Raw genomic sequence first — 15,282 nt, 5'->3', positions numbered from 1 at the left:
TGTCTCTGTGCTCTCTCAGTTCAACACTGTGGGATGCAGTCTGTCGGGGAAAGTCTCTTGTTACAGTTTTGTCAGAGAATGGTTTCTCCTAGAGTTAGAAAAAAGTACACTTGATAGTTTAATTGAAAATGCATATGCGCATATATTTTTATATATGCATATATGTCTACATATATATGTGGGGAGAGAGAATTTGCAGGGGGAGGTGTTTTGAAGGAGAGCATGTATACACACAGGCGGTGTGCAGACAGACAGGGAAAGGAGACAGAAAGCCAGACAGACACAGGTAAATGTTGTTTTTCATGGCATTTAACATCAGGTGAATAGAAGAACAATGAATTTGAATGAGGGTCAAATGGTATCCCCCCCCTTTTTTTAAGATTTATGGATTTACTTTAGAGGGAACATGCACGAGCAGGGGGAGGGGCAGAGGGAAAGACTGTGCAGCAGAGGCCCTGCTGAGCTCGGAGCCCTTGGCTCAAGACCCTGAGATGTGACCTGAGCTGAAATCAAGAGGGGGACCCTCAACTGTCTGAGCCATGCACTTACTTACAGGAACTCACTGTTCCTTCTGGGGACACCGGGCTGGCTCAGTCCATAGAGCACAGGACTCTTGTCATGAGTTTAAGCCCCACGTTAGGCAGAAAGCTTACTTAAAACAAAAAAACCCCAAACTGTCCCTTTTAATCCTGGCTTTGAGAGACCTGTCATCTGTTGTCAGTGGCCTCCCGATCTGTGCGTTTTGGCCTTTCTTCGAAGACAGCCGTGAGGTGGTCCCTGTGAATCTGTGGTTTGAGTTCCTCCCGTCCTTCATCTTCACGTTAAAATAACTCCCCTCAGTCATCTCCCTTCTCTTCCTTTTGTTTCCTCTTCCTTGTTCTCAGGGTTGAGAAAGGGCAATGAAATCATGACCTTAAATGGGGAAGCTGTGTCTGATCTTGACCTGAAGCAGATGGAGGCCTTGTTTTCTGAGCAGAGCGTCGGGCTCACTCTGATTGCCCGGCCGCCGGAGACAAAAGGCACCTTGTGCTCGTCCTGGTCAGACAGTGACCTGTTCTCAAGGGACCAGAAGCATCTGCTGCCCCCTCCGAACCAGTCCCAGCTCCTGGAGGAGTTCCTGGACAACTTTAAAAAGAATACAACCAATGGTAAGGCTGTGTTCTTTCTTCCTTCTTCACTGCTGGTGTCGACAGCTGATGTTTTCAGGCTGTAATTTTGCTTGCAAACTTAGATTATTTAGGCTGTTCAAGGAATGCTTTCTCATTTATTAGAAGAACACAGATGCCAACCAAGTAGATTTAATCAAAATTTCATGTACTGTAGAAATTATAACACTTCCATGGAAGTAGAAAATAAATGTCTGCCCAAGAGAATATTCTTTAAAATCAAAGAATCTTTAAAAAAAAAAAAAAAAAACTCATACAGGATAATTTTATATTGTAATTGCTTTGTGATTGAAGGTAGATGAAGGCCAACGTAAGTGACAAAGTTTGATTTTTTATTCAGTTGAATCTAAGGCAAAAAAAACCATTTTGCAGCAACCTTTTGGGTTCTTAGAAGATTGGGTACAGTTTCGTTCTTTACCTCTTCCGTAGGTGCCTCGTTGGCGCAGTAGGTAGCGCATCAGTCTTATAATTTTTTTTTTAAGATTCTATTTATTTGTAATTTACTTGACAGAGAGAGAGCACAAGCAGGGGGAGTGGCAGGCAGAGGGAGAGGCAGGCTCCCTGCAGAGCAGGGGCTGTCTGATGCAAGAGTCCATTCCAGGACCCCGTGATCATGACCTGAGCCGAAGGCAGATGCTTAACCAACGGCGCCACCAAGGCGCTCCTCAGTCTCATAATTCTTTACCTCTTTTGTTAAGTGGCTACTTTTTCCATAAACTGCAAGCTTTTCATGTAGTTCATAAATTTTAAAATTTTGGCAAGGCTTAAAAATGAAAAGTTATGGGACACCTGGGTGGCTCCTTTGGTTAAGGTGGCTGCCTTCAGCTCAGGTCATGATCTCAGGGCCCTGGGATCGAGTCCCGCATAGGGCTCCTTGCTCAGTGGGGAGCCTGCTTCTCCCTCTGCCTCTGCCCTTACCCCTGCTTGTGCTCTCTCCCTGACAAATAAGTAAAATCTTCAACAGCAAAAAAAAAAAAAAAAAAAGGAAAAAGGAAAAGTTGTATGCCAACTTATTTTTCTAGAGGTAAAATTTCCACATGAAAGTCTGGATTTCTGAGCTTATTAATTCTTGCATAGTCCGTATGCTGGCAAGTAAATCAGAGGCTCCCACTACTGCTGCAAACCTGTAGGTTCCCTCTGTATCCCTGGAAGAAGGTGGTCAAGCCCCCACGAGACAGAGCATAGGGTCTTTATGTTATGTGGACACAGAGGAAATTTTTCTTTAAGATTTAGATATTAATTAATTAATTAATTTAGCCAACTCAAGCAAAGGGAGGGACAGAGGGCAAGGAGAGAGTCTCAAGCAGACTTCTGCACTTGAGCGCAGAGCCTGATGCAGGACTCGATCTCACTACCCTGCGATCACGACCTGAGCCGAAACCAAGAGTTGGATGCTCAGCGGGCTGAGCCATCTAGGCAGCCCCCATGCAAAGGAACTTTTATACTTAATTGCAGCGATAATGGATTTCTTTTTTTTAAAGATTTTATTTATTTATTTGACAGAGAGAGATCACAAGTAGACGGAGAGGCAGGCAGAGAGAGAGAGAGAGGGAAGCAGGCACCCTGCCGAGCAGAGAGCCCGATGCGGGACTCGATCCCAGGACCCTGAGATCATGACCTGAGCCGAAGGCAGCGGTTTAATCCACTGAACCACCCAGGTGCCCCAACGATAATGGATTTCCAATTGAAATCTCTGCGTGATTACTAGAAATGAATGAAACACACAAAAAGAGAGTTGTTCGGACAGATTGCATTATAAAATGAGTTTATTAGGTCATTTTTGGAATTAAATCAGATGTTAGATTTGTGGTTCAATAAGGTGTATAGTGCTGTCCTCTCTTGGGGCTTCACTCCAATTTAAAATGCCATTAAATTGACTATTGGCATATAAAAGCAGATATCATAAAGCAGAACTCGTGATGGAATTAATGAATTACTTGGTTATATTAGGGCCATCACTCACTTACCCTAGGCTCTGGTACGGGCCTGAGCATTCCACGTAATACATGTGTGTGTCCATTCATTGGATTCATTATTCATGAGGGATACATTCACTGCCCATTATATCTCTATGTATTTTGTCGTAATAAGAGATTACTGCAGAGTCTATAACACTTTTGGTACCGCAGGAATGAATTTCTATAGAAAGCAGCCAAAGTGGCAAATTTACCTTTATTTTTTTTTTAATTTTTTTAAAAAGATTTTATTTATTTATTTGACAGACAGAGATCACAAGTAGGCAGAGAGGCAGGCAGAGAGAGAAAGAGGAGGAAGCAGGCTCCCTGCTGAGCAGAGAGCCCGATGCGGGGCTCGATCCCAGGATCCTGGGATCATGACCTGAGCCGAAGGCAGAGGCTTTAACCCACCGAGCCACCCAGGCGCCCCTTACCTTTATTTTTTAATAGTGAGGATGAAGCAGGTCAGCTAAGCCCGTTTACCCCTTTTCATTTGTTTGTTTTGCACAGAAATAATTCAAAGAGACCCTGGGTCAGATTGCCATTCTGTGGAGCACCTGGGTGGCTCAGTGGGTTAAGCATCTGCCTTCAGCTCAGGTCCTGATCTCAGGGTCCTGGGATCCAGTTTCGCATCGGGCTCCTTGCTGAGCAGGGAATCTGCTTCTCGCTCTCCCTTTTCCCCTCCTCCTTGCTCATGCATGCTCTCTGTCTCTGTCTCTGTCTCTCTTTCATGCTCCCTCTCTTTCTTTCAAATAAGTAAATAAAATCTTAAAAAAATAAAAGATAGCCATTCTATCACTCACCTCAGGGAGCCATCCTCATGGTGGAAACCTTTATAACTTATGGAGAGCTGCTGCTGTGGATACAGATGGCTTAGCTCGTCAGCTTCCAGTGCTTTCCTGCAGCTGGTCCCACAGGTGCATGCATGGCTGCCCCCCCCCCCCCCCCCCCCCCCCCCGGCCCCCCCCCCCCCCCGGGGGGGGCCCCCCCCCCCCCCCCGGTTTCCCGGGGGGCCCCCCCCCCCCCAGTCTTGTGGGGCTGGCGGGGCTGGACCGCGCTCCCCAGGAGCGCCCTGCCACCCTTCTGCCTGCAGTTCTGCTCTCTTCCTCCCTCACCGTTCCTTAGTAACGTGCTTCCGTGGAAAACGGAATGGCCACGATGGGCGGCTTCCCCACCACTTTGCAAATACAGAATTCGTTTTCTTTTTGAAGTGGTGCTTGTGAAGGAAGAAAGCGCCTATGAGTGAGCGTCTCAGAAGGACGCCTATGTGTCTTTAAGTTTGGGGGAAAAGAAAATAAGGGACCAGGGCAGAAAAGATAAAAGGAGTGAATCCCTCATTTTTGCACAGTATCGAGACTGTGCCCAGGGGCTTTGCGTGGGTGAAAGGAGAAGGAAGGTGGCACGAGGTGGCACATGAGGTGAGGTGGCCGGCACGCAGGCCGGTGAGTCCAACCTGAATTCGGGTCCTGGCTGGGTTTGCACGGGTGCAACCTCAGGGCAGCCCTCAGCTGGGGACGATGGGCGCTGGTGGGGGCTCCGAGCTTCCTTACCCACTGCGGGGACAGTTCTGTGGTGTGTACCATGATTCAGCAAGGGGTTCTGGTAAAACTGAGCCCCGCGTGTATGTAGCAACTTTTCATGCCTTTTATGGGCTTCCTCCCTTCTTGGTCTCACCTTCCTTATGCCCTCCCTTGGACCTCTTGGGATCACCTTCCAAATAAACTTGTAAACTCATGTCCTCGGCATGGACTCTGCTTATGGGGGAGCCCATATGAAGACATTGAGCCTTGATTTCTCATCTGGAAGATATGGTTTCGCCCCTCACCCAAATAGATCCCTACGAGGGAGTCCACATCTGTGTGTGTCTGGCCCAGCTCCTTATGCATTGGGAGTTCTGAAAACGGGATTCTCCTCTTCCCTCTCCTCTGCAGCTTAATGTCGTATGAAAAATTACCTTGCTTTACTTTGGCAATGAATCAGAAAACGGTAGTCCCATTTTCTTGCTAAGAAGGTTAAAAATTACACAAAGGAAAGAAATGAGTTTGATAAACAAGTTTTCATTCAACTTTGAGTTATACTCAGCGTCTGCCTTCCCCTCAATTTCGTGTTTCCCTCTGCATTAGCAGAAGCAGCCCCAGCCCAGGACTTGGAAAGAAGGACGGTTTTCCCACTTTGTTTTCCGGAGAAGTCAGTCCTCTGTCTGTTAATAATAAACAAACAGCTGGTGGTCTGGAAGGGAAGGCCTGTGTTTTGTTTCGTTTTGTTTAAACAGAAACGTAAGAATATGAGACGGTAAAGGAGGAAGCGGCAGGGTAGTTTTGGGCACATCTTGACTGTCTGTGATGAAGGTTTACTGATCCCGTATTTCGTGCTTAAAACGTGTGAGGCTCTGGGATAAGCTGCACTGGGCTTAGGGCTTTTGGTCTACTTGTGGTTTTGGTCAGGTATCCAGACATTTGCATTTGTTAACTTTAGTCTTTTGCTCAGCTCGGAGCAAAACAAAACACCCTTCTTATTTACGTATCTGACCGAAAAAAGTGCTGGCACGAGTAGCAGGTTCCAAGGAGCCCGGGCAAGGATGGTAGCTTGCTCTTCAGCATCTTTGCTTTTCTGGAAAAGAAGCATGCTACTGGCATTTGAGACTCATTGATACGCACCCTGGTTGGGGAAATGGTTTTTGAGAACCGTTGAAGACTCTCCCCCGAGCTTGGGAAAATGTGCATCAGAGAGCCTCCTGCAGGAGGTGTGGGGTAGTGCAGGCTCCATTGTTAACGCGGCTCCCTCCGGCTCACTCCAGGGTCCTGAGTGGGGAGGGGCATTAGTCTGACCCTGAGAGGTGGGACCTACTCTTTCTTGAACCCTTGCGTGCCAAGGGTTTGAGGATTACATGAGATCATCTGTGTCAAGTTTCTCAGTGAGTGATAGCTGTTGTGTTCGCATGTTTGTTCCTCTGCTGGTGGGGGATTACGTGCCGCAGACCACCGCCACTGTCCTGAGTGGCTCAGAATGCAGCCAGCTGACCGGTGAGCTCAGCTCATTTGTGCCGCAGCCCGCCCTCCGGAGACACAGGCCCATTCAGCAAATTGAGTACACCAAGCAGTCATGGGCTTCCTGTGGCCTCCTTGAAGAGCGGAGCAGAGGGGAGCACATCTAGAACTGATGTGTTAAGTGCCTGGGTTTCCTTGGACATGAGTGACCCATTTGATTCTTGCCCCTAAGGGTCTGGCTTTCTGTTCGGGTTATCCACTGCAGAAAGAGCAGAGACATGTGTAGGCTGTATTTGACGGGCGCGGGAATCCCATCTGTAAAGCCTTATTACAGAGAGGGTAAGGGTGCAGCTGGAATCCCCCAAAGAGGCTGGTGTTGGTTTCAAGCCACCAAGGCCACCAGGGGAGGGCTTGGGTGTGCCAGGCCCCTGATGGTCCTGTATTCCTCTTCCTGCCTTTTTTTTGCAGTTTAGATAGAAAATCCCTTTTCCTGGGGTATGCCATCTTTTGAGAAATTCCAGCGGATTTTTGAGAGCGTCCTGTTGGGCCTAGAGTTTCTGAACAAAGTCTTTCTGTCAGCGTGGAGCTTGTTGTAACAGTAACGTCGTCTCCGTCTGTAAATAGCGATTAACACTGTGCTGGGCGAGTCGGGGTGCACTCCACAGACAGAAGAGACGGGACTTAGGTTCCAGCCCCCACTCAGACGGCATCAGCCCAGCAGTGCTCACCCGATGAGGAAGGTAATTGCAGCCTGAGGTTCTTTTTTTAATTCCCCACCCAGTGCTGAATCATTCTTGTTCTGAATTGATGTATGAGGAGTTTAGGTCCCGAAGCTACCAGAAGCCACTTAGATGCAGATTTGCTCTTTGGAAGGAATTGCTCCTGGGAATTGTATGTGTCCCTTATACAGCTTGTCACCAGGGGCGGGGGGCCCGGGGGTGGAATTGCATAGCTGGCTCTGATGTGGCAAACCCACTGATTTCCTGTTGGTGAGGACAAGGGCATTTTGGCTTCCACAGCCTGGTGTAGGATGATGACCAGCATTTAGCTCAGGGAGTGCTGTTGGTGTGTGTGATCGCTGCTATGGCGGCTGGCCTGCGGACGCCCCAGATGCCCAGGTGTAACAATGTAGGAGTTCCTAAGGATGACTGGTGCATTAAAAAATTTTGAAGAAGGGCACCTGAGTGGCTTAGTTGGTTAAGCGTCTGCATTTAGCTCAGGTCATAATCTCAGGGTCCCGGGATCGAGCCCTGTTTCGGGCTCCCTGCTCAGTGGGGAGCCAGCTTTTCCCTCACCCTCTGCCTGCTGCTTCCCCTGCTTGTGCTCTCTGTCTAATAAATAAATCTTTTTTAAAATTTTAAGAAAATATGAGTGAGAAATAGACTGCTTTACCAGGACACAGAATGTTGGTCTTAGAATCTTCATTGCAAATAATGGTGTTGAAGGTCCTTGTCCGTTTCATCACTTCCATTCACGTGAGTGTGTGGTTTTCTCGAGCTGAGCAGGGAGTTACAGACCTTGGATACAGACTCTCTTCCCTAGCTTGGTGTTGTTGGGACATTTTGTCCCCTTTTTTCATTCTTCACCCTTCATTTATTCACTTGTTTATTTAACAGACAAGCAATAACGTTCTGCTTAATGTTGCAGATACATAAAGGTGAATTAGACATTATTTTCTATCCTCAAGAAGCTTTTGTTGAGTGGGAAAAGTAAAATGCTTATAAATAATAATTCACTATTAAAAAATTCTTTTCAATAAAGAAAGTTAGAAGAAGTTCAGCTCAGGGGCGCCTGGGTGGCTCAGTGGGTTAAGCCGCTGCCTTCGGCTCAGGTCATGATCTCAGGATCCTGGGATCGAGTCCCACATCAGGCTCTCTGCTCAGCGGGGAGCCTGCTTCCCCCTCTCTCTCTGCCTTTCTGCCTACTTGTGATCTCTGTCTGTCAAATAAATAAATAAAATCTTAAAAAAAAAAAAAAAAGTTCAGCTCAGAGGTAGAATTCCCCCTGATTTTTCTGTTTATTTTGAGCAAATTTCCAAAAGAGAGATGTGAGAAATGGGGGAAAGGTGATTAGCATTTGCCTTGAGCACCACAGCTGGGCAGTTACCTGTGGGGGTGTGTGTAGTGTGGGGTCTAAGGGCATTTCACATACAGCACATAGAGCTCACCAGGCTAGTGTGTGAATGGGAAATAAAATTGGAAAGTCTGTTGGGGCCAGATTGTAGAAAACCCATATTTGCAGGAATCTGTAACATGTCCTGGCCTGTATCTAAAAAAATGAAAACAAAAAACAAAACCCTGAAAAACTGGTGAGTACTGCATTACTCTCCTGCCTTGTGCAAAATGCAGAGGATTTGTTGGTCACTTATTTTCTTTTTTTAAAAGATTTTATTTACTTATTAGAGTGAGAAAGAGAGCGTGCACATGAGTGTGGGGGGCAGAGGCGGAGTGGGGAGCAGACTTCGCTGAGCAGGGACCCTCCCCCCCCGCCCCACCCCATGGGGGGCTCATCCCAGGACTCTGCGATCATGACCTGAGCCGATGGCAGATGCTTAACCAAATGAGCCACCCAGGTCTTTGGTTGTTGTTTTTAATGACCAGAAGACCTTGCAAAAGAAATACTCAAATAAATGTGTTGTTTTTTTCCCCCCTTGGGGAGGAAGGAATAAATGAATTACTAAAGGTGTTCTGTAAAACCAAAGTGCTCCTCCACATGTGAAGCCATGGCCAGGAGGGATGTGGTCCTCACAGTGGTCGTTAGGGAGCTACCCTGCTGGCTTGTGGAAGGGGGTGCCCCATAGCAAGGAGGATGAGGCATTGTTGGAACTGAGGGGGAAACTGGTAGATAAAGTTGGCCCGCATTTTGAGTTAAAAACCAGTCCTGTATTCTCTCTCCCAATAGTAAATGGAAATTTATCTTTCAGGTAAAAATCTACAGAATTTCTTTGAAGAACACCGTATGAAATTTCCGTGGGCGGTATCCCTTTTACTAGCTCTTTGAGAGTTTGGGAGGACTGGGTCAAATCTTGTCTCCCGTGCTGGCTGAGTGAGCCGCCTAGAATTGTTAGTTGTGGTTGAAAGAGAAAGCTTTATAGGCTTTTACCTGAAAGAAAATAAACCTCTGACTCTTCTGCGGCTGTCATGAGTACTGATTGCTGAATGGTGCTTGTCTGCATTTCCATGTTTTGTTTTTTGTAATGGGCTTAGAAATGAATTATACTGCAGACTTTCTCCTTCCTTGTGAAGGAATTGAGACCATCAGGAAGGACCAGGTGGGGATATCTCTTCTTGAGCTTTCCCTTCTAGAGACAGCTATGTTGTGACTGTGTCTTTCATTGTTTGGATTGGTAATACACATGCCTGGTGTGACATCCCAGTGGTACGAAGGGTTCAACAGTGAAAGCAGGGAAGTGGTTGAGAACATGGCTACTGCTTATGTAACTTGGGGTCAGTCTTGCTCCAGGTTTGGACTAGCTGTGGGACGTTGGTTGGGCATGCCTCTTAATCTGTTTGTGCTTGGTTTTCGCAGCCATAAACTAGTCTAGGGTTTTTATGGGATTAATGAGCTAATAATTTGGGAAGAACTAGATAGTGGCACGCGGCAAAAACCACATAAGCATTTAACTGAATAAAATAGATGAATTTCTCCCACTCTGTACTTAGCCACCCACTTTCTCACCCAGAGGTAATCATTGTTCTTAGTTTCTTTCTCATTCCAGTCTGGAGACTCTTAAATGTTGGTGAAAATGGTAGGGCATTTTTCTGCTCTGTTTTATTGAATTGTTTTTGTCCATGGCTATGGTAGGCAGATAATGCCATACCATAGCCAATAATGTCCACATGCTAATCCCCAGAAGCTGTGAATATGGCAAAAGAAGTTAGGTGGCAGAAAGAACTTCAGTGATGTCATTGGATCAAGGACCTTGAGATGGAGAGATTCTCCTGGATTATCCGGTGGGCCCACTGTAAAACAGAGGCTGGAGAGTCCTAATCAGAGCTGTAGGGATGTAAGGAGATTGGAGTGACGTGGGCCTGTGAGTGAGGTAATGGGTGCAGCTTCTAGAAGTTGCAGAGATGTGGGAACAGATTCTCTCTTGGAGCCTCCAGATGGACCATGGCCCAGGTGGACCCATTTTAGTCTTCTGACCTCCAGAAGTGTAAGATAATGAATTTGTGTTTATGTGTCAAGCACTGTGTTTGATGGCTGAGGTGCAGAAATAAAGAACCATAGCCCCCAAGTAAGTGAAACCATATGACAATTGACTCTCTCTGCAAGCATAAGGAATAACACGGAGAACATGGGAAGATGGAGAAGTGAGTTGGAGGAAATTGGAGGGGGAGATAAACCATGAGAGACTGTGGACTCCTAGAAACAAACTAAGGGTTTTGGATGGGAGGGAGGTGGGGGGTTGGGTGAGCCTGGTGGTGGGTATTAAGGAGGGCACATATTGCGTGGAGCACTGGGTATGGTGCATAAACAATGAATTTTGGAACACTGAAAAAAAATAAAATAGAATTAAAAAAGAAAACAAACCCCAAAAAAAACATAGCCCCACCTTCAGGCTGCTACAGAGGAGGTGGGGCGGACGTGTGACTAGCCAACAACAATCCTAATCCGCCATCATAACAGCTCTAGTCCCATAGTTCTAAACTTGTGGGTCTCCAGGTCCTTTACTGTGAAATATTATCAGGGACCCCAAAGGGCTTTTGTTATGTGGGTTATATCTGTCAAGGTTTACTGTATTAGAAATTTAACCTGAGAGGCTCTTGGGTGGCCCGCCCAGGTCATTGGGTGTCCAGCTCTTGGTTTCGGCTCAGGTCATGATCTTCGGGTTGTGAGATGGAGCCCCATGTTGGGGTCTGTGCTTGGTGCAGAGTTGCTCTCCCTCTCTCCCAGCCCCTCTCCCCACTTACACACACATACTCTCTCTCTAAAATAAATAAAATCTTTTTTTAATTAACATAAAGTATTATTTGCTTCAGGGGTACAGTAAGTAAATAAAATCTTAAAAAAATTTAAACCAAAAAATTTTAAAAATATTTATTAAAATTTATTTTAATGTAAAAATGACGAATCCATTTCATGTTAACACAGTAAGCAGATTTTTAATGAACTAGTTCTCCAGACCAAAAAAAAAAAAAAAAAAAATCAGTGAGAATAGCATTGTTTTACATTTTTGTAATCTCTTCAATGTGTGTCTTAGTAGAAGACAGCTGGGTTTTACATCAACATCTGCATTCAGCCTATTGCAAATGCTTGTTTTTGTGAAAGTGATTTGAAAAAAATTCATCCTCACACAGATAATATAGTTGGCAAAGGGAGGAGTATTTTAATGATCTTTTAAATAATTGTGGATATTCTTCTTTACTATTACACCAAAACTCAACAAGTGGTAGTTCCTTCAAGGCGAGTTGCATGTGGGTTCTGAAACACTGTTTGTAGACCTTCCTACTTGCTCCGATTAAAATCCATTGACCTGTCGTACACTTTGAATGGATCTTTTAGTCATGTGATTTTGTAATGTGCAGTGGTTATTTGGAAAATATTAGGTTACTGGGTTACGCCAATCTTTCAAATATGGATGTTTCATTATGCAACATTAAAATCACACTCATTAATATCCTCACCAGTTTCATGTGGAAAAGTCTTGATGTGTTGGGAAACTATGAAGCTCACAATGGTAGACAGACACTTTCCAGGATTTGAATTTTTGCCAGAAAGTTTGAATTATATCTACAATACTGTACATTTTTTTCATTGGAAGTGACAGGCTCACTTCATTCATTTTATGTTTTCATTAAAAAAAATTTTTTTTAAGTAGGCTCTGCGCCCACTGTGGGACTTGAACTCATGACCCTGTGAGATCAAGAGTTGCATGCTTTACCAACTGAGCCACCCAAGTACCCCACACTTTGTCCATTTTAAAGAAAATATTTTGTCAATTTCTTTTTGAGTAAAAATTGTTTTGTGGGGAAAAAAAAAAGAAGTTAGCTTAGCTTGCAATACAGTGATGTAAGTGCGTTTTCTTGCAACAACCGTTGCATAAGAGCTGTATGGATCCTTCTCAAACATGTTCACAAGGGCTGAGTTCTAGTAGAGTCAGCCGTTTTCACTGCTTCACTGAGGACGTTGTTAATAAATGCCAGCATGTTCTCGGTGGCACTGTGCGGTGATGGAGTCAGCAGTGACTAGGACGGTCGGTGCCGCTGCTCTGATGTGCACTACATCACGAGCAGATCTACCCATGATTGCCTTGCACTACCACTGCAGGTGTCCCCAGAGCGAAAATGGCTGATGACATCTAGCATTATTATTGAAAATACTTTTGAACTTGTAGGCCATTTGAGAGGGTCCCAGTGGCCCCTGAAGTCGACAGACCAAACTCCGAGAAGGGCCGTGACGGTATAGGGTCAGCAAGAATGTGTGTTCCACATTCTCAAGGCCACCTCTGAGGGACAGTCTCACTTGCGTTAAACCCTGAAGGAAGCAGAGTGTCTTCTGGGCACAAAGAAGTTGTGGAGGGTGGGGGGTCAGGGTCTTGCTGAGGGGAGATGTGTGGAAGTAATCCAGGGTTTTTGGAAGGTAAGGCGCAAACGGAGGAGATGGAGAAGATAAGGCTGGACTGGTGAGCAAGGGCCAGGTCACAAAGGGTCTCGTGTGCCAGGTGGGGAAGCCAGGTGGCGAGGAGCCTCGGGGGAGTGGGAGGGGACCTGAAGCTGCTGATCTGCCCCCTGAGAAGTGACACAGTTGTGGGCCAGGCTGGGATGGGGGGGGGGGTGCTGTGGTGGAGGCGCATCCCTGAGCTCTCACCAGAGCCCTGCGGTTGGGCAGGACAACTGTCCTTCCTCAGCACAGGGTCTCTTTTTGCTTTATCACAAGTAAGTCACCAAACATATCAGTGGGGCCACTCAATAAAGATTTGCTTAAAAAAAAAAAAAAAGATTTGCTCAAATGTAGGCACAAATGAATCAAGGATATGGGAATGGCAAGATTAAGCTTCTAAAAAGAATTAAAAACCCTCCAGGGTCTTGTGTTTCCGATATTAACTTTATTTTTCAAAAAGATGCTAATGCTTACCTTGTATCTAAAATGTGGTTTGTTTCAAATATAAAAGGTACAGCTTGGGGCCAAGAAGGGAATCCCAGCTTTGTTCAGGAGGCTGAATTTATGGTGCTTTAAAGAAATTTGACTTTGAGAATTCTTTTTTCCATGAAGTTGGCAAATGAACTATGAAGCTTAATTTTAATTCTTAATCCTGAACTGAACCACTGAAGTTGTCTGTGACGTGAGACATGCCATGTTCTTACCTGCCCTCTCCCCCAGCCCCCACGGTGAGTACTCCTTACCCATGAAGAGTGCCTGAGGCCAAGCAGAGAGACTAGGGGATCTCTCTCTCTCTCTCTCTTTACTTTAATTTACTCATTAAACAAATATTTAGTGGCTGCCTGTTCTGTACGAGGCACTGTTTTTAGAAGTGCTGGAGATAGAGCAGTGAACACGACAGGTTAAAACTCCCTGAACACATGGGCCTTACATTTCAGTGCATGGAAATCCATTTAAGCAATAAACGTAATAAGGAAATTATATAGTGTACCAGCAGGTGGTAAGCGTGACGGAAGACAGTGCATCTGGGGAGGAGGGACCAGGAGTAGAGCCGGGTACAGGCGGCAGTTGTAACTAGGGCAGCAGCACTGTGGGTAAGACCTGAGATGGGGATGTAAGTGGCGCGTTTCAGGATCAGCAAAGAGCCCAGCGTGCCTGGGGAAGAGCGAGGGGCTGGGGAGCAATGGGAGGTGAGGCCCAGGAGGACACATGAGCATCAGGGAGGACTTGATAAGGCAGTTCGAGGTCTGCGGAAAATGAGGCACCGTCCCGTGTTTTGGAGCAGAGAAGTGACGTGATCTGACTGCGGTTTTCAAAGGATCACCAACTGCTGAGAAGAGGCTGTAGGAGGCCGAGGGTGCGTTGAGGCTTCTACAGTGATAAGTGGGGCATGATGGTGCCTTTGCCTTCTGTGGTAGCTGGGGTGGGGGGGGTGTACAGCCCACAGAGCTTGCTCAGAGATCGGGCGTGGGGTGTCAGGGAAGGAGAGCCAGCAAGGATGACTCTGAGGTTTGACTTTGAGCGACTGTTAGGAAGGAATTGCCATCAACTGAGATGGGGAAGCTGTCGATGGAGTAGTTTTGGGGGAAGACCAGGAGTTGACTTTAGAAGACCTTGTGTTAAGCCTCTGTGTTTATAGTGAATATTCCACCTGCTTCCAAAATGGCTTCCAAAACTCATCAAAATGAACAACGTAAAGGGGCACCTGGGTGGCTCAGTGGGTTAAGCTGCTGCCTTTGGCTCAGGTGATGATCCCGGTGTCCTGGGATCGAGTCCTACGTCGGGCTCCTTGCTCATCGGGGAGCCTGCTTCCCTCTGCCTTTGCCTGCCACACTGCCTGCTTGTGCTCGCTCGCTCTCTCTCTGGCAGATAGATAAATAAAATCTTAAAAAAAAAATTAACAACATAAAGGGAAGGGAAGGAGATTTGAATGACAACTTGCCTACTTGAAAGGTTTTCACTCCCAGTATATAGGCAAAAACATCTTTATGAGAAAAGGATGATGTTTGAAATAGTGCAACAAATTAATTCCTTTCATTTCAGTCAATTGAGTTATGATTTGTTGCATCTTATACATTTATTTCTGATTCTCCAGTTCTCAGCTCTGATTATCTATTTATAAATTGTTCCCATATGAACCCCCCCCCCCTTTTTTTTGAGAGAAGGAGAGAAGGAGAGCATGCATGTGCACTCAGGCTGGGGGAGAGGCAGAGGCAGAGAGAATCCCAAGCAGGTTCCATTCCCAGAGCAGAGCCTGATGTGGGGCTCGATCTCATGACCCTGAGATCAGCCCTGACCTAACTCAAGACGACTGAGCCACCCAGGTGTCCCCATATAAATCCTTCTTTCCTTCCCTCTCCTTTTTTCATTAGCATCTTTAACATGTTATGGGAAGCCGTGACCAAATTCAAATTATTCAATTTTATTACTTGCTAATTGCTCTGGGAGAATTCGTTTGCAAAGAGACATATGAAATTGTTCACAGAATTAGTTTGTGTCTTTTGTGCAGATCCCTGGCCAGCTGCCCCTGGAAAGTGGACAGACGCAGTCCCACGTGGCACAGTGTACAGA

At 46.0% G+C, this 15,282-nt stretch overlaps 1 protein-coding gene across 1 annotated transcript in view; it reads left to right on the top strand.

The window, feature by feature from the left end:
• Nucleotides 1-15,282, top strand: part of LOC111158677 (T-cell lymphoma invasion and metastasis 2) — a 182,594-nt gene that overhangs the window by 114,171 nt on the left and 53,141 nt on the right. Inside the window, exon 14 of the mRNA XM_022520876.1 lies at nucleotides 885-1,148. Within this exon, the coding sequence (XP_022376584.1) occupies nucleotides 885-1,148 (264 nt within the window). The remainder of the gene's footprint in view (nucleotides 1-884; nucleotides 1,149-15,282) is intronic.

The sequence above is a fragment of the Enhydra lutris genome, unplaced genomic scaffold, assembly GCF_002288905.1.
Source record: "Enhydra lutris kenyoni isolate GAN:26980312 unplaced genomic scaffold, ASM228890v2 scaffoldscaffold62, whole genome shotgun sequence".
Taxonomy (NCBI): Eukaryota; Metazoa; Chordata; class Mammalia; order Carnivora; family Mustelidae; genus Enhydra; species Enhydra lutris.
This window is presented reverse-complemented; position numbering and strand designations above follow the sequence as displayed.